At 37.7% G+C, this 26,206-nt stretch overlaps 1 protein-coding gene across 1 annotated transcript in view; it reads right to left on the bottom strand.

Moving 5' to 3' along the window:
• arhgap46b (Rho GTPase activating protein 46b) overlaps positions 1–26,206 on the bottom strand; it is an 88,614-nt gene that overhangs the window by 35,243 nt on the left and 27,165 nt on the right. Inside the window, exon 2 of the mRNA XM_067446707.1 lies at positions 15,263–15,691. Coding sequence (XP_067302808.1) covers positions 15,263–15,691 — 429 coding nt within the window. The remainder of the gene's footprint in view (positions 1–15,262; positions 15,692–26,206) is intronic.

Here is a 26,206-nt window from a genome sequence, read left to right as displayed (position 1 = left end):
GGAGGTCTGGACATCTTGTTCAGACACATGGTATCATGGATAGCAAATACCAAAAGATAAAAAAGTCAAAACCTGATGGATTCTGCTAGGAATCTTATAATGGGCTGTGGTTGCATCTTTAATCAGGACAATGATCCAAAACAAACATCAAAATCAACACACAAATGTGTCACTGAGCACAAAGTGAAGCGTCGGCCATGACCGTCCCAGTCCCCTGACCTGAACCTTAGAGAATGAGTGATGAACTGAAGAGAAGAGCTGGGAATCTGAAGGACCTGGAGAGATTCTGGATGGAGGAATGATCTGTGAACACGTTTCAGTTGTTCTCCAAACTCATCAGGCACGTAAAAAGCTAATTTTGGCAAGATAAATACAATTCTTGCTATATATACGCATTTCATGAGAATGTGCTGCAATATAACATTTAAATTTAATTTATTTCATATTTACTAAATTGCAACTTCATCATTACGAATGTGTAATTTTATCATTTACCATATTTTGAATTATGAAATTGCATATAAAGATGTATTTAAAGATGTATTAAACCATTCTGGGGCACCACTGACTTCCATAGTAGTTTTTTTCTTCAATACTATGGATGTCAATAGGTCCCATTAACTGTTTGGTTGCTGACATTTTTCTACATCGCCCTTTGCGTTCAGCGGAAGAAAGAAAGTCATACATGTTTAGAACAACTTGAGGGTGATTAAATGACAAAAGAAGTTTAATTTTTGGGTGAACTATCCCTTTAAATCCTACACTCAAAAAAAAAAACCACTCAGATGTTCAGCTAATAGTATTTAAATTGAAACTAGTATATTTTAATTTAACTGCAATGAACATGCATTAAAGTGTTTAAAACATTGCATTCAGTTCACACTTAAGTATATTCTTTCCATAACAATATATTAATTTTAAAAGTATCCTGAAGAGTATCTTCCTTGCGAGGGAAGGAGTCCTGTAATTGTCATTTATTTTATTTATTATTAAATTTAATATTTTGGTACATTTTAAATGAAGAGAAAGACTGTACTTTTAAAGCATACATCTATTAAAAGTTGTTTTACTTTTAATAAATCTTTTAGTACACACTTGCATACAGAAGGCCTCGAAATAATGGACGTGACTAAAAACGAATGGCATGGCATGAAATTGAAGCTTAAATTACACTCATTCAGCTAGTTTACTCAATATATCAACTCAATAGTGTTCATGTTTACTTAGTGAGGAGGAGCCAAATTCATCAAACGTCCCAAGGTAAAGTGTATAGTCTGTTAAAATGTTAAATTATTTGTTAAATGTTAAAATGTTTTCTCCTATTCAACTAGTCAACTAGAAGTAAACCATTCACATGTTGATTAGTAGGTTGATTTCTCCCAAAAATTCAAAACACTGCCACTATCAAAACATCGCTCTGTCTGTTTAAGCACCCCGGCCAGGCTCTATTTGATTTATCGGAATGATAACAATATAACAACATGAACATGACGACCTCCAGATATAACGTTGTCCGTGTAAAGTAGGCATTCTTTGCATGCATACAATAATAATACAGATATAAATTTAGGATCAGCAACTTCATGACAGGAAGTGAGTCATTGTGCATGTGTGACACTGATACAGCAGTGCTTTCCTGATAATGGCCTACTTTATCTGAATGAGGACATGAGTGATGTGACACAGGACAAAGAGATTAGAGAGTAAATGTGACCAAAGTCTGGCATAGCTCTTTGTGAATGTGAGAGCTACGTGGTGAGCGAGTGCGCTCTAGCCCATGTGACCCCATCATACAATAACATTCAATACAAAACTTCACACACATGATCAACAAATAAAACGGTGTAGAAAATCTCCCTTCATTTACGTCTCTCAGGGAAGGGGTACCATCCATATTGAAGAAGACATGTATTTCTCATGGCTAAGTGCCACTGGAGAGGAAAATATGGCAAGTATTCAGACGGGCATAAGCACAGACTGCTAAAACACGTGGGTCCTCAGTAAGAGGGCCTCTATGAACTCAGTGACCCTGCTAATGTTACTCAAGGCCTACAAATTTCAGCAAACTGAAAATAATTTATATATATATATATATATATATATATATATATATATATATATATATATATATATATATATATATATATATATAAAGAGATACATATATACACATATATATATATATTCTATATATCTTCTATATATAGATATAGTTCTATATATATATATATATATATATATATATATATATATATATATATATATATATATATATATAGAACCGATAGAACACACCTTTGGATATATATATATATATATATATATATATATATATATATATATATATATATATATATATATATATATATATATATATATATATATATATATATATATATATATATATGGTTTGATCGGTTTCTATCTGGACAGTCAAGTTCCTCTACACTAAACTCCCTCTTCAATGTGTTGTGGACCTTGCTTTGTGCACTGATGCGCAGACATGTTAGAACAGGAAGAGGCCATCCCCAAACTGTTCCTGGTAAACAAATACATCTAGAACCGCTATAAAAAAGCCACTGTTGAAGCTGCTGGAGTCTCTGTAAACTCTCTGTGCAGACTGCCAGTTGTTCATAACGTTGCATCCTCCAACCAAAGCTCACATTGAGAGACGTTTATAGAGGGTATAGAAATACATTTTCAAACTGTTTTATTTGTGTTTTTTCAGCATGGTATAGTGCATTGTCCTGCATGAAAATCCTTCTATTTCAGAAGGCAATATCGTTCTTTGTATGCCATAGCAGAAAATGGTCAGTTATGAACTCCACATATCTTGCAGAAGTCATTTAAACATCCTCAGAGACTCTAAAGGGACCTTTCATCTCACTTCCCAATATTCCAGCCCAAATCATCACTCCTTGCTGACATCACAGTCCATTCACAAACTATCCAGGAATCCATCCATCTAGAGCAGTGGTTCTCAACCTTTTTTTAGTGACGTACCCCCTCGTGAAATATTTTTTCAGCCAAGTACCCCTAACCAGCGCAAAGTATTTTTGGTTTGAAAATAAAAAAGGACTTAAAACAGAGATATTTATTGCAAATATTTATCATCACTAAAATTAGTCATTCAAAATAATGTATTGAAAACAGTGACCATAATTCGGAAATTTGGGACATTTCCTATTTCAGTGTTCAAAATATCACTAAAATCTCATTTGTTGTTGTATTTTAGTTAAAACACAGGGACGATATAATTTTTTTTTAATGTTTTTGTTGTTGTGGAGTCCCTATATTATTAACATTAATAATCATTATAATTTAGTTTGATTGTTAGGATTTTTGGTCTGGATTTAATACAATAAAAACATAAAACAAAAACAAACTATGAAAACAGTTAAGCTAACCATTGTAAATAAGCAGTTTAAAACAATATTGTAACATGACTTAACAGAAACACTACAAAAATAAAACAAAATGATAAATAAAACTATTAAAAAATACTGTAATATTGTATAATTGTATTTAAGTTTAGGCTATACTATATAAATTACTGTTTTTACTTCAAAAGTTTTATGTTTATGCCTGAAAATAATTCTTAGAATCCTTAATTGGTCATGTTATTTTGCATTTTAGGCTTATTTTAAGTATATGTATTCTGCACATGTACTGTATTTAAGTTATATTTCAGAGGTATGGTAATCACTGCGGAACTTTTCGGGCAAATTAATCCGTACCTTTTTGAGGCTCTGTTATAAGCACATACAAACAATATTACTTTACAATAAAAGCCAATAGTTAGTATGTTACTACCTTGAAAGCGATAACGAGGTTTCTTTTGATTTTTGACGATTATGCCGTTCTGTCTGCTCTCGACGTTCTTCATGAAGTAGTAGCAGCACACACAACCAAGCAGAGTCAGCGTAGCTCACAGCGCCATCTGCTGGTGAAAATAATCACTAAACTCTTGCTCCTAAAACCAGCAGCTGCTGTATGGTGTAGGTTGCGCACTTTTTCCCCCAATATATCTGTGGGTTGTTTGGAATGAGCTGTAAAGCGGGTACATTTCCGGCGACAGCTCCATTCAGGGACAGAACATTAAAAGCCAGGACTGTCCCCAGGAAACGGGACATCTGGTCACACAATCGTTGATCCAAGTGATTGACAGGTGATGCCAGGCGGCAAATGACAGGTTGGGTCAAACCATCCTGTATGGGGGATGATTCTGCGTTTTTAGGATAATGAAATTGAATAGCCTACTGAATATAAAAATAATTTTATGAACTTATACTTATATTTCACAGAAATATTAATGAAATAATTAGAGGATTTTTGCATGGATGCTACTTTTTAAATATATGTAGGCTATATTTTTAAATCTCACTCACCCCCAGGGGTACGCGTACCCCCATTTGAGAACCACTGATCTTGAGTACCCTCCATTGGAGTATTGCAACTATACCGAAAAAAAAAAAAACTATTCTTAGTGTACTTCTAAATCCACTGTAAACAAACACGTTCTTTGAAAAAATAAAACCTGAAGATTTATTGTACTGATATGTCACTTGCATAATAATTTGGAACTCAATGTAAATATATATAAAACGAAAGCGTAAAATAGAATGCTCCAGACGCCTCGGCATCGTACATGTGTATGTCCCACTGGGTGGCCCTTTGAGTTGAGCACTCGCCCTCTGTCTCTGACTCTTCCTTTATCTCTTGCAGCCCTATAATAACACACACACGCGCGCACACACGCGCGCACACACGCGCACACGCGCGCGCGCACACACACACACACACACACACACACACACACACACACACACACACACACACACACACACACACACACACACACACACACACACACACACACACACACAACTGAGTAAATAGTACTAGTGTCTATTTGATGTTACTAAACTTGCCTGCTTTATTTTAGTAGAAGCAGAAGATATTTGACTTCTTTGTTTATTCCATTCCTCCCTTCATTTCTTAACCTGTATTCTCCTGTAATTACCAGTCAACCCACCTTAAAGTCTGCTATGCATTTGGTGAAGCTGGTTTTGAACCTGAACAGAGCATTTCTGTGTTCAAGAGGTGGCAGGCTCCTCATCTGGGTCAGGAAGCATGTGAATACCTCTCTGAGTGTGTGTGTGTGTGTGTGTGTGTGTGTGTGTGTGTGTGTGTGTGTGTGTGTGTGTGTGTGTGTGTGTGTGTGTGTGTGTGTGTGTGTGTGTGTGTGTGTGTAGCACCTTGCCAGTCTGGGCTTGGTCAAAACTTTGCTCTGCTGTTTCTGGTATGGTGCTGTTCAGATCTGGTGACTTTTTAAGACGTGTCTTTTGAAAATCAATGGCTAGGCTGTATGTAATTGTGTGTGTGCTAATACTGGTGCTACAAATTATATTAAAGCAGCACCAGGTAACTTTTCAACCTTCATAATATATTTTCAAGACTCTTGTGATGATACATCGACTTACAATAGGTTGAATGACACGTCTGCCATAGCCTGATGGGGTCTGTATCGTTTTTAATCGTACTTTTAAACTTCGGGTTTCGGGTAGTAACCCGAGAACAAAAAGAACTACAAAATTCGACTGCTTTACGGCATATACGTCACTTCCACCAACACCCACACTTCCTTAAATTCGGACGTGCGAGCCCAACTTAGTTCGTCGGATAATATAGTCATGTCCGAAGCAGCACAGACAAATAAGAAAGAAAAGGTTTTGTTGGAGGAAAGCAATAAGAGGAAACGAAAAAGTGATGGGATTAAAGGCAGGACGAGGATCAACATTGGACCAGCGTTTGCTCGTCGGCGTGAGCTGAAGGAGGCGTGCCCGACCGATGCTGTCCTGCTGGTTACGGTGAGCTACCACTCAAACATTGAACTGAAGTATCATATAGATTCTGTAAAACGCTAACCAATAGACTACTATAATGACGCTGGCTTGTAAACGTGAGCATCGTGATTATTTGCCGTTTCAAAAAAATAAACCCCATGAAATTATATTCATATGACATGCTGAAACATATGCCACTGACTGTACCTGGGATGAAGACATTTCACACGCGCCGCCAGAAGAACACCTGCATGTGAACTCCTCCTGCAGTGTTCAGGGGAACTGTTAGTGCTGCACCAACCCACGGGGCCGCTTTTATGAAGTTATTTGGCCCGCCCGGCACCACTGTATATGTTTTTACAACCCGCCCTGCACCCGCGACCATTAAATAGACATACGGGGTCCGCGGGTTATGAGACGACCCGCGCATCACTAGTTCAGGGCTATCAGGGTTGTCATGTCAGCAAATGCACGCGCGATGGCATCCCCTGTTGTAGGATGAAAGAGCTTACGACAGTAGTTGAGGACATTATTTGTTCCCAACTGTAGGGGGACCCAGAGAGCAAAAGTTACCCAGTGCTGCTTTAAGGTAAGACACCACAGGTAAGCATGTTAACTAACACATCACCATACTCTCTCCAGTAGACAATTATTATTTATTACATTTTACGTGTGGTTTAAATATGTAAATTAGACTTTTTCTAATTAAATATGCAACACATTTCAATGACAGAAATATTTAACTTTGGATAAAGCCAGGTTTCATTTTGGACAATTATTTTTTTTTCCCTCCCATGCGTTTTTGTGTCTGCCATGTAAGCAGACAGATTGGATATTCCCATTACCATGAGTTCTCATTGAGTACATTCACATGTGTGCCAACAATGAGATTATTTCTAAAAATTGGAGTAAGGTCTTATTATTCACTAATAAGTATTGTTATACCACACTCAGATAGGCATACAGTGCATGTTACCGGCTATTAACATGCATTCCGGCCGTTTTAATCTACTCACATCAATATCAAAATGAAATTTTATGGTCGTGGATATTATTCGGCGCTGTGATGAACATGCACAAACACACGTTATCCGTGTAGAACATGCCTGTTTATTGATCTGCGTACACCTCATAGTTGTGGTGAATATGGCTACAACGATTATGAGTTTGATCAAAGTATTGCGTTAGATGAGGTAAAGTTTAATTGCAATACTGCCAAAATCCCTTTAAAATCGCATTATGAGGGTGCATGTAAAGGCACTCAGAATGACGTCAAATCAAGAGGACACAAACCACGGTCATATAACCCTTTTCAATAGTGCAATAAAGGATGAAGTTCAAAATATTTTGCTGACCTTTAAAAAATGGCGCAAAAACTAAAAGCTTGTATTAACATTTCATCTGCGTCCATTGCAAATCACACCATTGATTTGGGTTGAGCTTCCTCTTCAGCTAAGCTTTTCTAGGTCAGGCAATCAACCTTGAGTTGTTTTGCCAAGTGTGTAGTGTAAATGCACATATCGGATATAGGTCACCTTTAAAAGTAGATTTAAGCTGGTCATCAAAATAATTGGATATAGTCAACAAATCGGAATTGGGCATCAGGCATCATTTGTTCAAATCCCAACCTGCAAGTATGAGCACTAGTAGTGACAGTGACACCAGCTTAGCAAACGGCACTCCAAAAACAAAAGTGGCAGGCACGTGTAGGCACATGTGAAAGTATACAATTTACCAGATCCTTTTGTCTAAAAAGACTATGTGCCACTGAAATATCAGCATGTCAGATATAACGTCGCCCCCACAGAGGAAAAGATAATGCATGAGATCTGAAAGAACACATCCAATTAAAGCATCCGCACGCAGGATGATGGATCCAGAGATAGAAATAAAAACAATAAAACAAAACAACACGAGGTGGTCTGTCATGAGATGATCCCCACAGATTAAACCACACGTCATGCTGTTCTTCAAACATCACGTAGCGCATACTAAAAACACGTTCAATGAAAACAGACAGACACAGACCCTCTTGCTTCTCATGAAAACTTTTCATCATCATGCCGTTCTCAACCAATATGCTGATATAATTATGAAGAACTATTGATGCAACTAGTAAAAGTGCTATAAAAGTTGACTTGTTCATTAAATTTTTCAGAAGTACGCTTTCGAATATTGGCAATATTACCACTAGAGTTATCTAGTCCGATCATGGGTTTTACCAATAACAATAATTGGTAACACTATTTTACATTGTCCCTGTTACATATGTTACATGAATTTACCATAGTAAAACCAGTAAGTTATGCATAATTACAACAAACCCTAATCCCACCCTAACCCTATAGTAAGTACATGTAGTTAATTAATATTACTCAGCACTTAAATATATAATTACATGGTAACAATGTGTAACCAAACAATTAGGTTGGCCCACGCTGGCGAAAAACTGATTAATCAACCCATAGATTTTTTTTTTTTTTAAATGAATACAAACATAACACATAAAAAAGTGCTGGACTTTGTAAAGAAAATTAAAAACAGTACACTATAAAAAAATGTTGTTTTTTGTTGGTTTAACTTAAGTATCCTGGTTGCCTTAAAATAATGAGTTGATACAACGAAGGAAATTTGTTGAATAAATAGAAACTCAAAATATTATTGTATGAACCACATAAAAAATGTGATAAATCATGAAAATAGCACTATTTGGCATGTTTCTTTGCGCCATCAGAAATAAAACACACACAATTATCCAATATGCTTAAAAAATCTTTTAATTATATTTTAATAAAGGTTGTCGAATCTCAAAAAAATGTTCATTGTATTAACTCAAAATTTTAATTTCAATGAACTAAAAATTAAGGCAACCAGGTAACTTTTTTTCTAAAATTTGTTTTACAGTGTACTGGATCATGAACATTTAAATAACTTTTTAAATAGAAAAAATATGAATATATTAATTGTATCTTGATCATTTATGTTACTTTATGCTGCATAACTAATGTTAAAACATACAACTTTAAAATGTAAAAATGTATTGGTAAATGTTGAAATTAACCATGAACAATACTTTTATTAACCTTAGTTTGTTACAAATAAACACTTATTGTAAAGTGTCACCCTTTCAAAAAGGCATATGTATATATGTATCATATCTGTATACTCTGACACTTTATTTACTTCTATTTTAGAACACTTGATTATTATCCAATCAAAATAACAAAATAATGTATTACCGTGAATTGAGCGCAAGCGTCAGTTCTGGCAGGCTAGGTCAAGACGCTGCTAACGCTATTTGGTCTCATCAGCTGGTTCTGCTCAGCTGATCTGCATCAGTGCATCAGCTGTTCACACTCCCCTCGCTGCTAATGGCTATGATATAAACAGCGCGCATCTTCAAACAGATTCAGTTCGCTCCTAAACTGCTGTTGCTAGCTCTTTGCTGCCCACCCCCTCCCCAGCTCCTCCACGTCGTGTATAATGTGGCATTTTACTTTGTCATCGTTGCTGCTCTGTTCATAGGGGGAATAGTTCAGCTCTCACAGCCCTAAACTGTGCGAGCGTTCCCTAATGCTGCTGCTGTCCTCTGACTCTCTGCTATTTCATGGTGCTCAAGAAAGGTCCGAGGACTCCCTGAACAGAGCCATACCGCCAAAACATTCATTCAGAATTATCAACTTGAATCGCAATTTATTAAAAAATTCCTGAATCATTTTTATTTGTTCTTGACTTAATAGACCTGACAGAACTATAAAAACTAACTGAAATCGGAAAATTTATTCTGCAGAAGCACTTTTCTCTTAGCAGTGTGAACATGTCACAGCAGCGCTGAGCGAACACACAGAGTAACGTCATAACATCATTTTAAACACACTTAAATGTATCTAATATGATAAACAGAGCTGCTGGCTTTACCTTATAATCATGACCGGAAAAAGCAGAAGTGCGCGCCCCCGGCGACTGTGTCCCGTCATAATAAAAGTCCCGGTACTCGCGACACGAGCCATGTGTTTGTAACAATCACTCCAGCGGCCGTGCTCAGCTCCACATCACTCTGTCCTGCTCTGTTTTACACTACAGTAATGTTAAAAACTGCATCCATGAACATGATTTCTGCCTGAGTCCTATTTTCCACCGGCTGTGAGGTGAAGACCACATTTCCCAAGATACTGCGCTCACACTTGGCGTCATCAAACTACGCCTTTGTTTTGAATAGGCGCCCTCTAGTGGACGGAAAGTTGCATAGTGTACCTTTAACTGCTTGAGATAATAATAATGTTTGCGTCCTCTCAGCCTCTATGGCAAGCATTCTCCACTAATGCAGCATCTAGTCAACAAATGAATTACTTTATAATGATATAAAAGCACGTTTGGTGGTGTACAGTATGACATGCCGTTTCATTGTCTGTTTTAAATCTGCATACTTTATCATCATTAAAATACCCAAGAAGGCTTGAAGAACTCCGATTGACCATATATATCGTTGCAGTCATGTGTTTATTAGTCATGTTTAATCAATCAAAACGTTTCAATCTTCTGTTTATTCAGCTACAGCGATAGTCGACACCCATAGGGATGCGCTATGGTACTTCTGGAGTTTCTGCTCGACAGCGCCCTCTGGCTTTCAGATGGAGCAGTGCTTCAATGACAAGCTGTGCATAAAATAACCACAGCCTTTGCCAAATCGTATGTGGTTTAATTCAGATGAATTGTGCAGCCCTACTCACGAGTATGCTTTACTTTTAATACTTTTAAAATAGTTTTATTTAACAATAACATCACTGCTTTTATGATACTTCTATGATGTCCTTATTGGTTACTGTATGGAAAACAGCTGCATGGAAAATTCTTCAAACATTTCCATTTTGTGTCCCACAGAAGAAAAAAGCAACACCATACAGGTTAAACCCATGATGGTGAGTAAATGATTTTTCATAGTTGTTTATTTTTGGCTCAACTATTACATTAAGCAAAGATTTACCATTATCAAAGCCTTATTCTGGTTCTCTTCTTTTAATCCAACGAGATCTCTCGTCTCAGTGTCCTCGGGTGCATGTCTTTCTCTGCAGGGACGTGGCTGGTAAAGGGGGATGAGTGTTTAAATCCGCCCTTTGTTCTCAACTCTAATCTGAAGGGGTTTCTGTCTTCTACAGGAGGACATAATGCAAGAATGTACGAGACAGATTACTGCTGCCCACCTCAATCCTCTTTACCAGAGAAACCTCGCAGCAAGAAAAGAAAAAGTAAAAGAGCGCGAGGGAAGGAAGGAACAAAGGAGGGAGTGAAAAAGAGACTGAAGACACCCATAATTCCATTTGTCTTTAGCACATAGTCGAGTCACGGGAACCTGAGACTATTCTTTAACACTCAACACTATACACAAATTGCAAGAATAAACGCAAATTCATTACTCATATTATTGGCAGCAGCTTGCATTTTTGTTGTATTTTATTATTAGCTAATCAAAATCCATAATTCTTTCTAAGCCCAAACAACTTGATCACTCATTGCAGTGTATAGCATTGTAAAATGGGAAGAGATTATACCGCCATGTGGAGCAGTTGGGCACCAGGAATCCAAGACTGATTTCAGTTAACACACACAAAAGATGTACAAGTAATTGTACCAGTTACTAAATACATAAATAACAGTAATTACATAAACCTAATGAAATTACTAAATGATCATTATTTGTAGGTTTTCACTGCAAAACAACATAAAACTGCTGCAAACTGAAGATTGTTCTCATCCCTTAAATATTACATTTCAGCTTTTACCACCAAAAAGATACTTCAGGCAACCTCAAGCAAGGAAAAAGGTGTATCAATTCAATGCCATTTGTGCCAACTGCCGAAGGGTGATGGTGTTACTTGTCTTTATGTGATTTGTGTGATGATATTGAATGTGTATTTTGTGGTAAAGCCAAAGACAAATTTCCACTTGTGGACAATAAAGTGACTAACTAACTAAAACACATGCCTGCAATATTTGAGAATTACCACAGCAAATTCAATCCCTTTGGCCTGAAAAAGTCCTGTGAAATCTTAATTGGAATATGCAAGCACATGATAGCTATGTCTCAAAACTTAGTGAATGATGCCCAAAAATGTTGGTCAGGTAGGCGGGCTCAAGCTAGTAAAATCAGAATGGCCAGCTGTTTACCACCTGAGTCCTGCTGGTTAAGAAGCATGGTGGGCATCAGCATTCAAAACATGACAAGTTAAGGATCAACTATGACATATAAAATGTAAGGACAACCAGAAACTATAGCATTACAGTCAAGCAACCAGTCATATTTAAGAATACCAAAATTACAGCCTTGCTACTATTACAAATGACAATATAGCACTACTCACCCACATAACGGAGTACACAAAAATCTCAAAAACTGGAGCACTAATACATAGTAGTAGTGTGTGTACGGAGCCAAAACCAGTGCTCTTTGTCCATCCTTGGCAAAAAATCAACTCACACACATTGACTATAAGCCAGAGAGATGGCCCATATGTTAAAGGCGAGGGGGAAGCATTGCTAATGCCGCATTAGAAAAAGGATAAACACATGCACACACATCTCTACCCCCATATTCCAGCTCATACAGTCAGACGGGTAGACTAGCAGCTTCTCCTAAAATGCTAATTTCCAAAACTCTAACTTTTTGTAATTCCAAAGGCTATGTTTAAAGACCAAAACAGCTGCCTATCTACACAGCATTTTGGACATCATGCGTGTTTCAAATTAAATCGAAACATTTCAACATTCAGAACGTGCCTAAAGATGGCCAAAGGCTGCTATCCACGCAGGCAGTTCACCGGGTTTTGAAACACAGCCCAAGAACCCTTAAAGAGTCGGCATCTTACCCTCTCTGACATCCACAGGACATTCAACACATGTATAATTATAGAGAACCAGGTTTCCTCCATTACCTCAGGGACGTGCGGTGTGACTGTACTGTACCCAAAAACAGCTCAGCGTTACTGGACTACACTCCTTCTGACGGCAGCTTGTGCTGGATGTCCTCTAGCTGCACCACACACACACACACACACCAAAAATATGTACAGGCTGGAACACCTGCCCTACTTTTAATTGAGTGTGAGCTGGTAATTTGCTTTCCCTAGCACTAGCGCGTGCTAGTTAATCTGTGTAACTTCACCATCAATGAGAGTGACGACTATTTGTATCAAATTTTTTAATTAATTTTTACTTTTACGTTTTTAGTTTTAGTCATTTTGTTGTGTTTTGTCATTTTTATTAGTTTAAAAAAATCATTTAAGTTGTAGTTTGTTATTTTCGTACATCAAGTTATTCTAAATGAAAATGAGAAATTTTGCCTTGGCAACTATAGCTAACACAAATTCAGTTTTATATATATATATATATATATATATATATATATATATATATATATATATATATATATATATATATATATATATATAAAATTTCATTTAATGTTTATTTTAAGCAAAGCAAATGTTTTTTTGGTGATTAGCTTTTATTTTATATTTTCAGTTTATTTAAGTCTGAATTACGTGTTTTTTTTCTCTTAAAATATTACTATTTATCTTTCATTTATCTTAGTTTTTGTCATTTTAGTACGTCAGCTTAAATTATATCAGTTGATCTAATTTTTGTTTTAGTTTTTGATTATATTTAAATTCCAGCTCTATTTCAAGTACTGCAAACAATTTTTAGTAATTTTAATTTTAGTTAAGAATAACAACACTGCATGAGAATTGTGTTTAACCTAAAAAAGAAACTACTGTGCATCCTAAAACCAGCGGCTGAAAAATATAAAAAGGTGTGGAAGTGTGTGTGTGATTGTGACCCACCCAAGAAGCTATCCAATTAGCACACAGGTATTAACACAGCAGTTTAAAGGCCGCAGAGAAAGCGCATTCCAGGGTGTGTTACGGGTGTGTGTTAACAAGGAAAAGTGTGTGACCATTTAAGGCTGATTTTGTTAGAGGAGTCTGCTAGTCTCTCTCTCTCTCTCTCTCTCTCTCTCTCTCTCTCTCTCTCTCTCTGTAGCTGGCGCTCTCCCACATGAGCAGTGTATCTGTGCCAAAACAGCTTCAAGATTCCCAAATGAAGAAAATATTAGGAGAACAGACCCCGCATGTTATTTTTACCCACAAAAAAGGCATATGCTGACCCAGAAAGTAAAGTGTGACATCATACGCGTGTTAGACCAGGTGAGACCTTGTCCAGCATTAAGTCACACAGCGAGAGTATTGGTTACTTTCCAGTGAAACAAAAACGCTGATTATCTACACAACTAAGTCATTGCAAATGCGTGTAGCTATCCAAAAACAATTATGTGCACTGCTGGGTTCAGAAATGGTTCAGGAATTCATAATGCAATCCTTGAACGCTGCATTCTTAGTGTGGCCACAAGGGGCACTCATTAGCATACACCTTTTCTTCTTCTATGGTCAATTTTGATGAGGCAACAAAGTGAAGAAATTTAAATCTTGCTGAGAAAATTACTTATCATTATAAACTATTAATAAATGTGAATTGCACTTATTGAGTCATCAGATATTCAATCATTGTTCCTCGGGTCGCTAGCGACCCAATATCGTTTTTACATTTTTTTTTATATTAGAAAACAGACATTCTTTTACAAGTTCTTGTGTGAGACACTCACAACTCCAGTCTAAATGAGTGCAAAGGCAGTTTAGCAGTGATAAGTTCTGTACATAAATACTGCAAACAGTGATAAAGGATGAAACTTTCTAGTGCACAGCGTCTGTGTTTGCGCACGCTATCAAATGGAGTATACTTTGAAAGCTGTGTATTCGTCTGTACGTATACGCTAAGTGTTTGCATCAAAACTGAAGTATACTTAGGGCTTAAGTTTTCAAGAGGACTAGTGCCGTTCTCTGGTGCTCTGAAAACAGATTCCACAACAACCAAATGAACCACCCAGAGAGTGAAATAGACTCAGGTACACACCAAAAGCTCTAGTGTGAAAGTGCCAGGAGCAAGAACACCAGTCTGCGCAGAACTAATGTGCTAACCAGACCATGATGAGTCAAGATGCTGAGAGATTGCGGCCCAACAAAGAGGTTAATCTGAAAGCCCACTATAACCTCATGAGACTGATTAAAACACCATTCCTGGCAATAAGAAATCCCATTAAACACAGCCACGAAAATGTGTGAGCTCAAGGGTTTGACGTCATTCTAAACCTGCACGACTTTCTTCTGCAGAACACAAAGAAATACAATATCCATATAATGGAAGTCAGTAGGGTCCAGCACAGATGAAAGAAAGTCTTATAGGTTTGGAATGACACGAGGGTGAATGAATGACAAAATAATGACAGAAATTTTGTTTCGGGGCTGAACTATCCCTTTAATTGCCACCACGAGAAGTCCAAGTGTAAGTGCTCCAGACATCCTCACCTATTTCCCTGGTTCCTTTTCTCCAAACTGTCCCCTTTGCTCTTGGATGATGGCGTCTCCCTCCCGCTCTCCTGCTCCAGTGATGAAGATAAAAGCAGTCCAGGCAGGGGAGTCCTCTTGCCATCCGCCGGTCCTCTAGGGATCCTCCCTTGACCCCTTATCTCAGCCTCAGAGCTCCTCTTCATGGCTTGGAGTTGCGCTAGAGGCACTATGTCGCAGTTTTGAGGCCTGTGCCAGACCGTCTGCTGGCTCGTACAGTTGTAGTAGTAGAACCGGTTGTTATTGCCGTCGAAAAGCTCCCACCACTGGTTGCCGTCCGACTGACGGACGGGGGCGCCGGACGGGGGTTCCCACCCGCACTCGCCAGTCAACAGGTTGACATACATGCGCTCTCTCGAGCGCGGCTCCACGATCTCCACCCAGTCAGACCTAGAGAGAGGACACAAGGGTAATGTAGTCAGGATATGGATGTAATATAGTGCAACAGGTGAGGTATAGTTTCAGTAAAATAAAATCAACTGTAAATTTTGTTAGTTCACCCAAAAATGAAAATTCTGTCATTATTTTCTCACCCTAATGTTGATCGAAACCCGTAAGACTCATCTTCAGAACACAAATAAAGATGAAAGGCCTTCATTGACACCAATGTCATTTCCTTTCTCAAGACCCATAAAGGCACTAAAGACGTCGTTACAAAGCCCATCTCACTACAGTGGCTCTACAGTCATTTTATGAAGTGATGAGAATAGTTTTTGTGCGCAAAAACAACTAATTAATGGCTCAAACAGATTATTTAGTGCCTTTATGAGTCTTGAGAGAGGGAATGACATTGGTGTCAATGAAGGCCTTTCTGAGCCATCGGATTTCAACACTAATATCTTCATTTGTGTTCTGAAGATGAGCGGAGATCTTACGGGTATCGAACAACATGAGGGCAAGTAATTAATGACAGAATTCTCATTTTTAGGTGAACTAACCTTTTAATTTACATTAAAAAAGTAGTGTAATATTTGTAAGTGGATGGGAACGAAAGCTGTCAAGCTCAAAAAACAACTAAATTGCACCACAACTCATGCGTTATTAATTGTCTTCTAAAAACACATAACACAGTCATACATACATGACAGTATTTTCATTTGAGAGTTCCCTATCCTTTTAAATAACAGTTATGAGGAAGCCCAATTTAGACTACAGAGAAAGACAACACAAGATAAGAACATGATTCTGTGAGACTCTAGACTCTTAACAGCTGAGTAGAGCTCCAGCCTGCCCGCATACTTGAAGAACAGGAGTCCGCAGGGGTGAGCCAGGAAACCTTCAACACACAATGACTTACTACGGTTCAAATTCAACACACTCATGCACATGGTAACCCTGCAGCGTCAATCACTCATCTTGCAGGATTCGTCACTGGATACGTTCAGACAAACATACACACATGCATGTTTTCCCACAGCCTGTGTTTGGTAAATCTAGTGAAACCACTTCGAATGGGCTTTTCAGAGCCAGAACGTCATTTAGAGTTGACCAGGCACACGGCCCAGAGACAAGAGCGCTGAATCGTAGGTAAGGTAGGGAATCTGGCTCTTTGCCTGTCCTGCACTGCTCTTACAACAAAGGCTTGAGATTAACATCATCCTCTATGCCCAACTGCACGCAGAACACACAGGAAACGGATATTATCCAGAACTCAGATTGCTTTAGAGCCCAGTCTGAGACTTTACACTGTTTCTGGAATTACATGGTTCAGGGAAACATCTACAAACACGACAAAGCACCTGTTCACTTCAAGACAAACGGTCAAAACCTGAAGTGTGCACCTGTTACTGTCTTTTATGCAGTCTATCGTTGTGGTCAGATTTTTAAGCTTTTGTTCATACTGGAAAGGAGTCAAAAAGAAGTCTAACAGAAGTTCATTTTCTCCTTGATGATGTATGATGTCAAATGTATTCTGGGATTGATGACACAGGGGCCGCTATAACAACAACCCACTCAAATATGGCAAGCAATAGCCCAGCTGTAATGTGGTATTTCTACCAGATCTGACCTTAATAAAGGACTTAGAGGGAAAGCTACTAAATAGTTTTGGATACAATTGACTTCTACTGTATGGACAAAAACATTTCTCGAAATGTTCCACAGGAGAAAGAAAGTCATACAGGTTTGGAACGACATCAGGGTGAATACGTAATGACCGAAATTTCATCTTTTATGTGAACAATGCAAAATTCCCTATTGCGCAGATTCCTAATGGATTTTCGCTTACAAACTTTCACCAAGCAATGATAAATGTGACCTTATGTTTACATTCATTTTTATATTTTGTGGGGCGGAAACCTTCTATGTTTAACACTGCTAATTTTCTGAAAAAAAAGAAAAAAGAAAGAAAGATAGATAGATAGAAAGAAAACAACCCCCGTATTTTTAGATGATTTAAACGGTGTTGTCAAAGTTGATCTTGTGGATTTATACACTGTAAAAAATATATATATTGTTGGTTTAACTTAAAAAAAGTATAAGTAACCTGCTAGCCTTAAAATTTTGAATTTTTTGAAATTAAACATTTGAGTTGATACAATGAAGGACATTGGTTTAATAAATAGAAACTCAAAATATTATTGTATCTGAACCACACACACAAAAAAGATAAATCATGAAAATAGCACAATTAGGCATGCTTCACAAATAAAACACGCACAATTACCCAATATGCTTACAAAATGTTGGAAGAATGTTACAAGAATGTTCATTGTATTAACTACACAATTTTAAGGCAACCAGGTAACTTATTACTCTACCTGTAGGATCCCCCACACACATCTATGTCACTCTTCTTGTGCTGAAGTCATCAAGTTAATGCTCTGAAACTGATTCCAAATCCACAAAGACACACAACAGACTACCCGCCTGAACGCATGGACAATCGCTCTGAGTGTGTGTAGCTTCCTCTTCTGACTCAAGGAGGTGGACACGAGAAGAAGAAATGTGTGTGTGATATCTACTTCCACTGTGAGGGTCTTTCCAGAACAGTGAGTCGGGCCCTACCCTATCCCAGCATGCACAGTGAGGGCCATCTGCTGCGTATGGGGGTCAGCAGCGGGCTCATCGCGGCCCTAACCTGACCACAAGCCCCTGACCACCCACACTCACATGACCAGAGGGACAAGAATAGAAAGCATTTGAGCTAAAGGGCACGTGTCGGGAGAAGAGAAAAGGAGTCTATGAGATGATGAGAGGAAATGGAAACAGAAAGAGTGAGAACAAGAGTGAGAAGTTACTGTGACCTCTGTGACTAAGTGCCCTTCCCCATGTGATTAACCTTTAGACACCAAGCACTTACTAGCGTGTTATTGTCCGATCAATCAGAGTCATCGTGAGGCATATGAAAATAATGCAGATGCAGTTTCATTATTCATGACATACACTACTGCTCAAAAGTTTGAAATAATTCATATTTATTCCATGTTATTCAAATAAGTCTCTTATTTTCAACAAGGCGGTTTTTATTTGATCAAATATTGTAACAACTGTAATATTGTTACAATTTAAAATAATAGTTTTTACTGTATTTTTGATCAAATAAATGCAGCCTGGGTGAGCATAAGGGACTTTTTTTCTTCTTTTCTAAATTATTCCATACTAAAATACTGAAACCATTTCCTGCACAGGATTTGTTGTTTGGATGGGTGTCTGAAATAAACTGTGTGGATTATGCCTGATTGCTGGGCGTGAGTTTAGCACATGTTTACGGACAAACTTTTCACAGAAGACATGCGGAAGGTTCTGCAAACCTCTCGACAACAGAAATCTTACTGTAAGACGATGGAAACAGAGCCGTATTGTTTGAGAAATACACCACAGCCCTCTGACTAAATAAAGACATTATTGAGCTTGGGAAAAAAAAAAATACTGTATAAACTTTCACATGCACTTTTGTGTCTGTGCGTGTTTCGAAGGAAAATATGCTTGTCCTTTTGGAGACACTGCCCTCAAAACAGCCTAGAAATAAACCAGGCTTTCTTTGCTCTGCTTGCTTTCAGGAGAAGAGGTCACAGGGTCATTAATGAAACTTTCTGAATAGTGTTAAATGCTTGCTGGTGTTGTATGTGTCCGGTACTCTGAACATGTCTAGACATGCCGACAGTGTGGAAAGACGAGCTGCTCTCACTGTACATGTGTACACGTTTGAACTGCCCACCAGAAAAATGTTTCCACCTCCATTTCCTCTTTTTTTATGATACTATTCTGAGATCGTGTGTGACTGTTCTTGACGCAAGAAAAAGGACACTTTTCTATTTCCATGCAGCTTGGTGTATTTTTATATGCAAATAAAGCAGGACCAGATAATTATGTAATTATATAATATCCAATATATAAAAAGAAATATGTAAACAAAGAAATAAATCTAGATTATAAAAAAAAAACGAAATATAGTATGTAAATATTTGATTTAATAAAATAAATATTTTAAATTTATTTTGGGATTTTATATTTTTATTTTTTGACATATTTGCTATTGAAGCAGGAAGTTCAAGAAAATACATTACAATGTATTATAATTTTTATTTAAAAAAATAATAGTATGTGATATGTCCAAATAAATATTTAATTTATTTTCCAAACATTTTGTTTCAAGCACATAAAAAATAAAGAAAAAAATGATATGATATTTTTGTGTATCATACTATTTATTTGTATAATACAGCCGCAAAAAAGTATTTGAACACCTGTCTATCAGCTAGAATTCTGACCCTCAAAGACCTGTTAGTCTGTCTTTAAAATGTCCACCTCCACTCCATTTATTATCCTAAATTAGATGCACCTGTTTGAGGTCGTTAGCTGCATAAAGACACCTGTCCACCCCATACAATCAGCAAGAATTCAACTACTAACATCGCCAAGACCAAAGAGCTGTCCAAAGACACTAGAGACAAAATTGTACACTACCACTGGGCTGGAAAGGGCTACGGGGAAATTGCCAAGCAGCTTGGTGAAAAGGGTCCACTGTTGGAGCAATCATAAAAAAATTGAAGAAGCTAAACATGACTTTCAATCTCCCTCGGACTGGGGCTCCATGCAAGATCTCACCTCGTGGGGTCTCAATGATACTAAGAAAGGTGAGAGATCAGCCCAGAACTAGATAGGAGGAGATGGTCAATGACCTGAAAAGAGCTGGGACTACCGTTTCCAAGGTTACTGCTGATAATACACTAAGACGTCATGGTTTGAAATAATGCATGGCACGGAAGGTTCCCCTGCTTAAACCAACACGTCCCGTCTTAAGTTTGCCAATGACCATTTGGATGATCCAGAGGAGTCATGGGAGAAAGTCATATGCTCAGATGAGACAAAATTATAACATTTTGGACATAATTCCACTAAATCTCTTACCTGTGGTGTTCCTCAAGGGTCTATATTGGCTCCCATTTTGTTTTCCCTTTACATGCTTCCACTAGGTTCAATTTTTAGGAAGCATGGAGTGTCTTTTCATTTGTATGCAGACGACACCCAAATCTATTTACCCCTAAATCATAATGACAAGCATGGCTTAGAAACATTGCTTGCATGCTTAGCGGATGTACAATCTTGGATGTCTTTGAATTTTTTGCATCTAAATGAGTGCAAGACTGAAGCAATTATCTTTGGGCCTTCAGTAAAAAAAGGAAATCTAAATCTTAACTGTGGTAAACTAAACTCTTATATCAAACCAACTGTTAAAAATTTGGGAGTTGTTCTTGATTTGTCCCTTAAATTTGACAAACATATAAATTCGGTTGTAAAATCATGTTTTTTCCATCTTAAACTACTGTCTAAAGTCAGATCTTTTTTATCTTTAAAAGACCTCGAAAGAGTTATACATGCCTTTGTTTTATCTCGCTTGGACTATTGTAACTCTTTGTATATCGGATTACCCCAATCTTCGATTGCAAGGCTTCAGATGGTCCAAAATGCCGCGGCTAGGTTTTTAACTAAGGTTCGTAAACGCGAACACATTACTCCGGTATTAGCGTCTCTTAATTGGTTGCCAGTGCATTATAGAGTTGAATTTAAAATTTTGTTGTTTGTTTATAAGTCGTTAAATGGTTTGGCACCTGCATATCTGTCAGATCTTTTGATTGTAAATAAGTCAGTTAGATGTTTGCGATCCTCAGACAGTATTACATTGCCATATCCTAGAACAAGATTGAAGTTGCGAGGTGACGGTGCGTTTTCAGTGGCTGGTCCTAGGATATGGAACAGTCTTCCATTATCTGTGAGGTCTGCATCATCGATATATGAATTTAAATCGAAGTTACAGTCTTACTTTTTAAATCAAGCATTCCATTCATTATAACTCATGGTTTCCTTTTAAGCTTAAATTTAGTGATGTATTGTTATTATTATTATTTTTTAAATTATTTTTTTAATTCTCTTTTATTGTTGTGTTTATATTATTATTTATTATTCCTATTTGTATTACTGTTCTTTGTACAGCACAGTGGTCAACTTTTGTTGTGTTTATTTGTGCTTTATAAATAAATAAATGAAATGAATGAAATGAAATGTGTTTGGAGGAAGAAGAATGATGATGAGTACCATACCAAGAACACCATCCCTACTGTGAAGCATGTATGTAGCTTCATGTTAGTAGCGTTATGCTTTGGGTTTTTTTTTCTGCACATGGGACAGGGTGACTGCACTGTATTAAGGAGAGGATGACCGGGGCCATGTATTGCGAAATTTTGGGGAACAACCTCATTCCCTCAGTTAGAGCATTGAAGATGGGTCGAGGCTGGCTCTTCCAAAATGACAATGACCCGAAGCACACAGTCAGGATAACCAAGGAGTGGCTCTGTAAGAAGCATATCAAGGTTCTGGCGTGGCCTAGCCAGTCTCCAGACCTAAACCCAATAGAGAATCTTTGGAGGGAACTCAAACTCCTGACTGATCTAGAGAACATCTGTGTGGAGGAGTGGGCCAAAATCCCTCCTGCAGTGTGTGCAAACCTGGTGAAACTACAGGAAACGTTTGACCTCTGTAATTGCAAACAAAGGCTACTGTACCAAATATTAACATTGATTTTCTCAGGTGTTCAAATACTTATTTGCAGCTGTATCATACAAATAAATTGTTTAAAAAAATCATATATTGTCATTTCTGGATTTCTGTTTTTAGATTATGTCTCTCACAGTGGACATGCACCTACGATGATAATTTCAGACCCCTCCATGATTTCTAATGGGTCCTGCACACTGAGCGATTTTTCAAAATCCTTTGCGAATGTCCCTTGTCAGACTGAACGAACATGATCCCCGTGTCACACTGTAAGATCTCAGTTGACATTAATGTCAGACTAGACGATAGTGAAGGCGCGCTAAAAACGGACGCGCGCAAGAAATCTCACCCGGAGTTTTATATCATCAATGAATGACGCGTTCAATGACAGTGAGCTGCATTACACGCGGGACAGAAATGCTGGCTACAAATACATTTCTAGCACTCGTTTTGGTCATAGTTTGTCTTGAAAAACAGAGATATTTGACTGTCGTCGTAGGAGAGGTCACACTGCAGGATTCTGTGCCAAATCTTCTGACACTGCCAGAATTTCGTCTGAGGTAAAATTTGATCGCAGCGCTCATTAATCGGCGGCCGGTGAACATGTCAAACTAACGACCAAAGACGTCAGATTTTAGCCTAGGATCTGAGGAATCTTTTAGGATTTCCTAAATTTGTCTCAGACGGCCAAATCGTGGCCAAAATCGCACAGTGTGCACCCGGCTTAAGTGGGGGAACTTGCAAAATAGCAGGGTGTTCAAATACTTATTTTCCTCACTGTAACTAATTCAAACAGGTGCCATTAATACAGGTAATGAGTGGAGGACAGAGGAGCCTCTTAAAGAAGAAGTTACAGGTCTGTGAGAGACAGAAATCTTGCTTTTTTTGTCGGTGGCCAAATACTTAATTCCCACCATAAATTGCAAATAAAAGCTTGAAAAATCAGACATGTGATTTTCTGGATTTTTTCCCCTCACTTTGTCTCTCATAGTTGAAGTGTACCTTTGATGGAAATTGCAGGCCTCTCTCAGTGGAAGAACTTGCACAATTGGTGGCTGACTAAATACTTCTTTGCCCCACTGTACACCTAGGATGACTTGAGGAGTGAGTAAATTGGGTGAACTATCCCTTTAATGCGTAAACATTACGGGAAATGCGCTAGCCAGATGTGATACTTTGATGCCCACGTTTGGTTTTAAAATGAAAAACGTACCAAGCACAATGTTCTGTCACCATGATCTCTAACACAAACTTTACGTTCGGCGTGGTCTAGCGGCTGTCATGAAAGAAACGAAAGCTGATGCTCTGTATGTTTTACCACTGTCTCCGAACGCGTTCATATATCAATTGTGTGAGCTTATTCCCTGCATTAGATCGAAAGATCTGAAAAAAACCCCCCATCCATTTACCCTTCCATGCCCACAGACCTTCCCCCTCGAAGAGAAGTGAGTAAAAGTGGAAGAAGAGGCAGATTAAAATACCAGGTGTAGACGTGTATGTCTCCCTCGTCTACTTGTGATCCGATCGACTGAAACATATCTTAATACCTGATGTAAACGGGGCCTAAGTGGGCGGTTCTTTGCCAAAATAAACTTTAGTGTGGTTACATGCTGAAAGAAGTGTGGTTATGTAAAATTAGTGTTTGCCTGAAGTCATCCGTCAGGAAGCCTTTTCTGTCTGCAAATTAAATTTACATACATTATTGTTCCTTTTATTTTATCACCTTTTTGTATTATCTTTGTTAGTATTTCCTTTCACTTTTGCTGATTTTGCAGGGTTTTATTAGCTGTAAACTTATGTAATGTTATTTTGGCTATTGCTGCCATGCCAATAAAACACTGGAAAGAGCAAGAGAGTAGCATTGTACACATAAACAACTTCATAAATATGCATTTACTGTACATATGCTCACAGAAGTATTACGCGAGTCAGCTCATAGCAGGACTTTCTTTCTGGCTTTGTCTCAACTCCACTGCAGAACAGACCTGTTGTGAGATTTACACATCCCACAGGTAATGACTGGCCTTCTGAAGAACAAACCGTACAAATAAATAACCTCTCGGAGCAGTGTTTGTTAGACGGAGCATCCTAATTCATGTAAATGGCTTTCCTCCCACCTGCCTCTGGTGCTTTCAGAGGTTTGAAGCCAAACGAGTTCTGTGTCATGTATTATCTGTTGTTTTCCACGGCTTCATTTTTATGAGAAGATTCAGTATTCAAGTACACACAAAGGAACCTGGTGAGAAATGCAATAAGTTTAAGAATGAGAAATGAGAGATCAGGCCTGATTTCAGAGAGCGGAGCTGACTTATGGTTATCGGCAGCCAAGTCGAATAATTTGTCTACAGCCTAGCAGACAAAAATCACCTAGCACAGTTAATATAGTCCTTATAATGATTAAAAAGCACAAGTTCTTAGAAATGTGCTCTTTGGATCCATGTTGGTTTCATATGGTTTTGAAAAACTTTTTTTAAAGAAAAGTCTACATTTAATGACGTCATGTGGTGTAACTGTCAAGTAAATAACTTATTTCCCTTATACCTTAAATAGATGACGGGAGTTTACATATCTTAATCAGTATTCTTTAAAAAAGTTATTGTAAATCTGTAAAAATTGTACCACACATTTTACAACCAAGAAATGATTTATTTACATACACAAAAATACATCATATAAAGGCCAAATTATCTGATATAATATGTGAAACTGGACCACAAAACCAGTCATAAGTCGCACGAGTATATTTTGTGGCAATAGCCAACAATCCATATGGGTCAAAATTATCAATCATTTTCTTTTATGGCAAAAATCATTAGGATATTAAATTTTATGGCTCTCATATTGTAGATCATGTTCCATGAAGATTTTTTCAGATATCTCAGCCAAATATTGTCCTATCCTAATAAATCATACATCAATGGAAAGCTTATTTATTATTAAATATATTTAAACAAAATGTGTTTTTTTGTTTTGTTATGGAAATAATAATAAAATATTAATTTACATTATTGGCTTAATATAAAAAATACATTTTAATTTAATTTAATTTTTAATTTAATTTTAAAATATTCACATTAAAGAAGAGGTATGTTTTAAGTCATTGTATGTGTGGATTCTTTGTGTGTGTGTCCGTGTGCTTGTAATCCCTACGTTTTGGGGACAAAATGTCCCCACAAAGATGGCAATATCCGAAATCCCTTTCCTTTGTGGGGACATTTTTTGGTCCCCATAAGCAAAACATATAAATCATACAGGAGGAGTTTTTTTGAGAAAGTAAAAATGCAGAAGGTTTCCTGTGATGGGTAGGTTTAGGGGCAGGGGCAGTGTAGGGGGATAGAAAATAATCTGTACAGTATAAAAAACATTACGCCTATGGAGAGTCCCCATAAAACATGGACACACTACGTGTGTGTGTGTGTGTTTTATTTTATATCCCGGTGGCAGGGTGGGAAATTAGCACCCACCACCAGCCAATGGCGGGTACTTTGCTGTGTATACCAGCCACAGTGGCGGGTGAATTTTAAAACATATTTTTACTGGTTACAATTTAAATCATTCATTGTAATGGATTGAACAGCTTTTGTCAAAGAATGATGTTGCTAGTAACAATAATGCACCTTTGTCGAGTAACTCATTTCATGATACTGACCGTTTCTGCCATTGAAATGACTGGGGAAAAATGTCCCAATCAACCCAAATTCACCCCATACTATGCTAATGCACTTTCTTTTATATTTGAATTCTGTAAAAAGTGGCTGATAAAAAATATAAGTGGCTGGTAAAACTGGACATCCACCAGCCACTGTGGCTAGTGGACAAAAAAGTTAATTTCCCACCCTGCCCGGTGGGGACTTGGATGCACAGTCACTCATGGGGACTTGTGTCACTGTGGGGGACCTAAATTGATGT

Source organism: Pseudorasbora parva, chromosome 6 (assembly GCF_024679245.1).
Source record: "Pseudorasbora parva isolate DD20220531a chromosome 6, ASM2467924v1, whole genome shotgun sequence".
NCBI lineage: Eukaryota > Metazoa > Chordata > Actinopteri > Cypriniformes > Gobionidae > Pseudorasbora > Pseudorasbora parva.
Note: the sequence above shows the minus strand (reverse complement) of the source record. Positions and strands in the feature narration are given on the sequence as shown.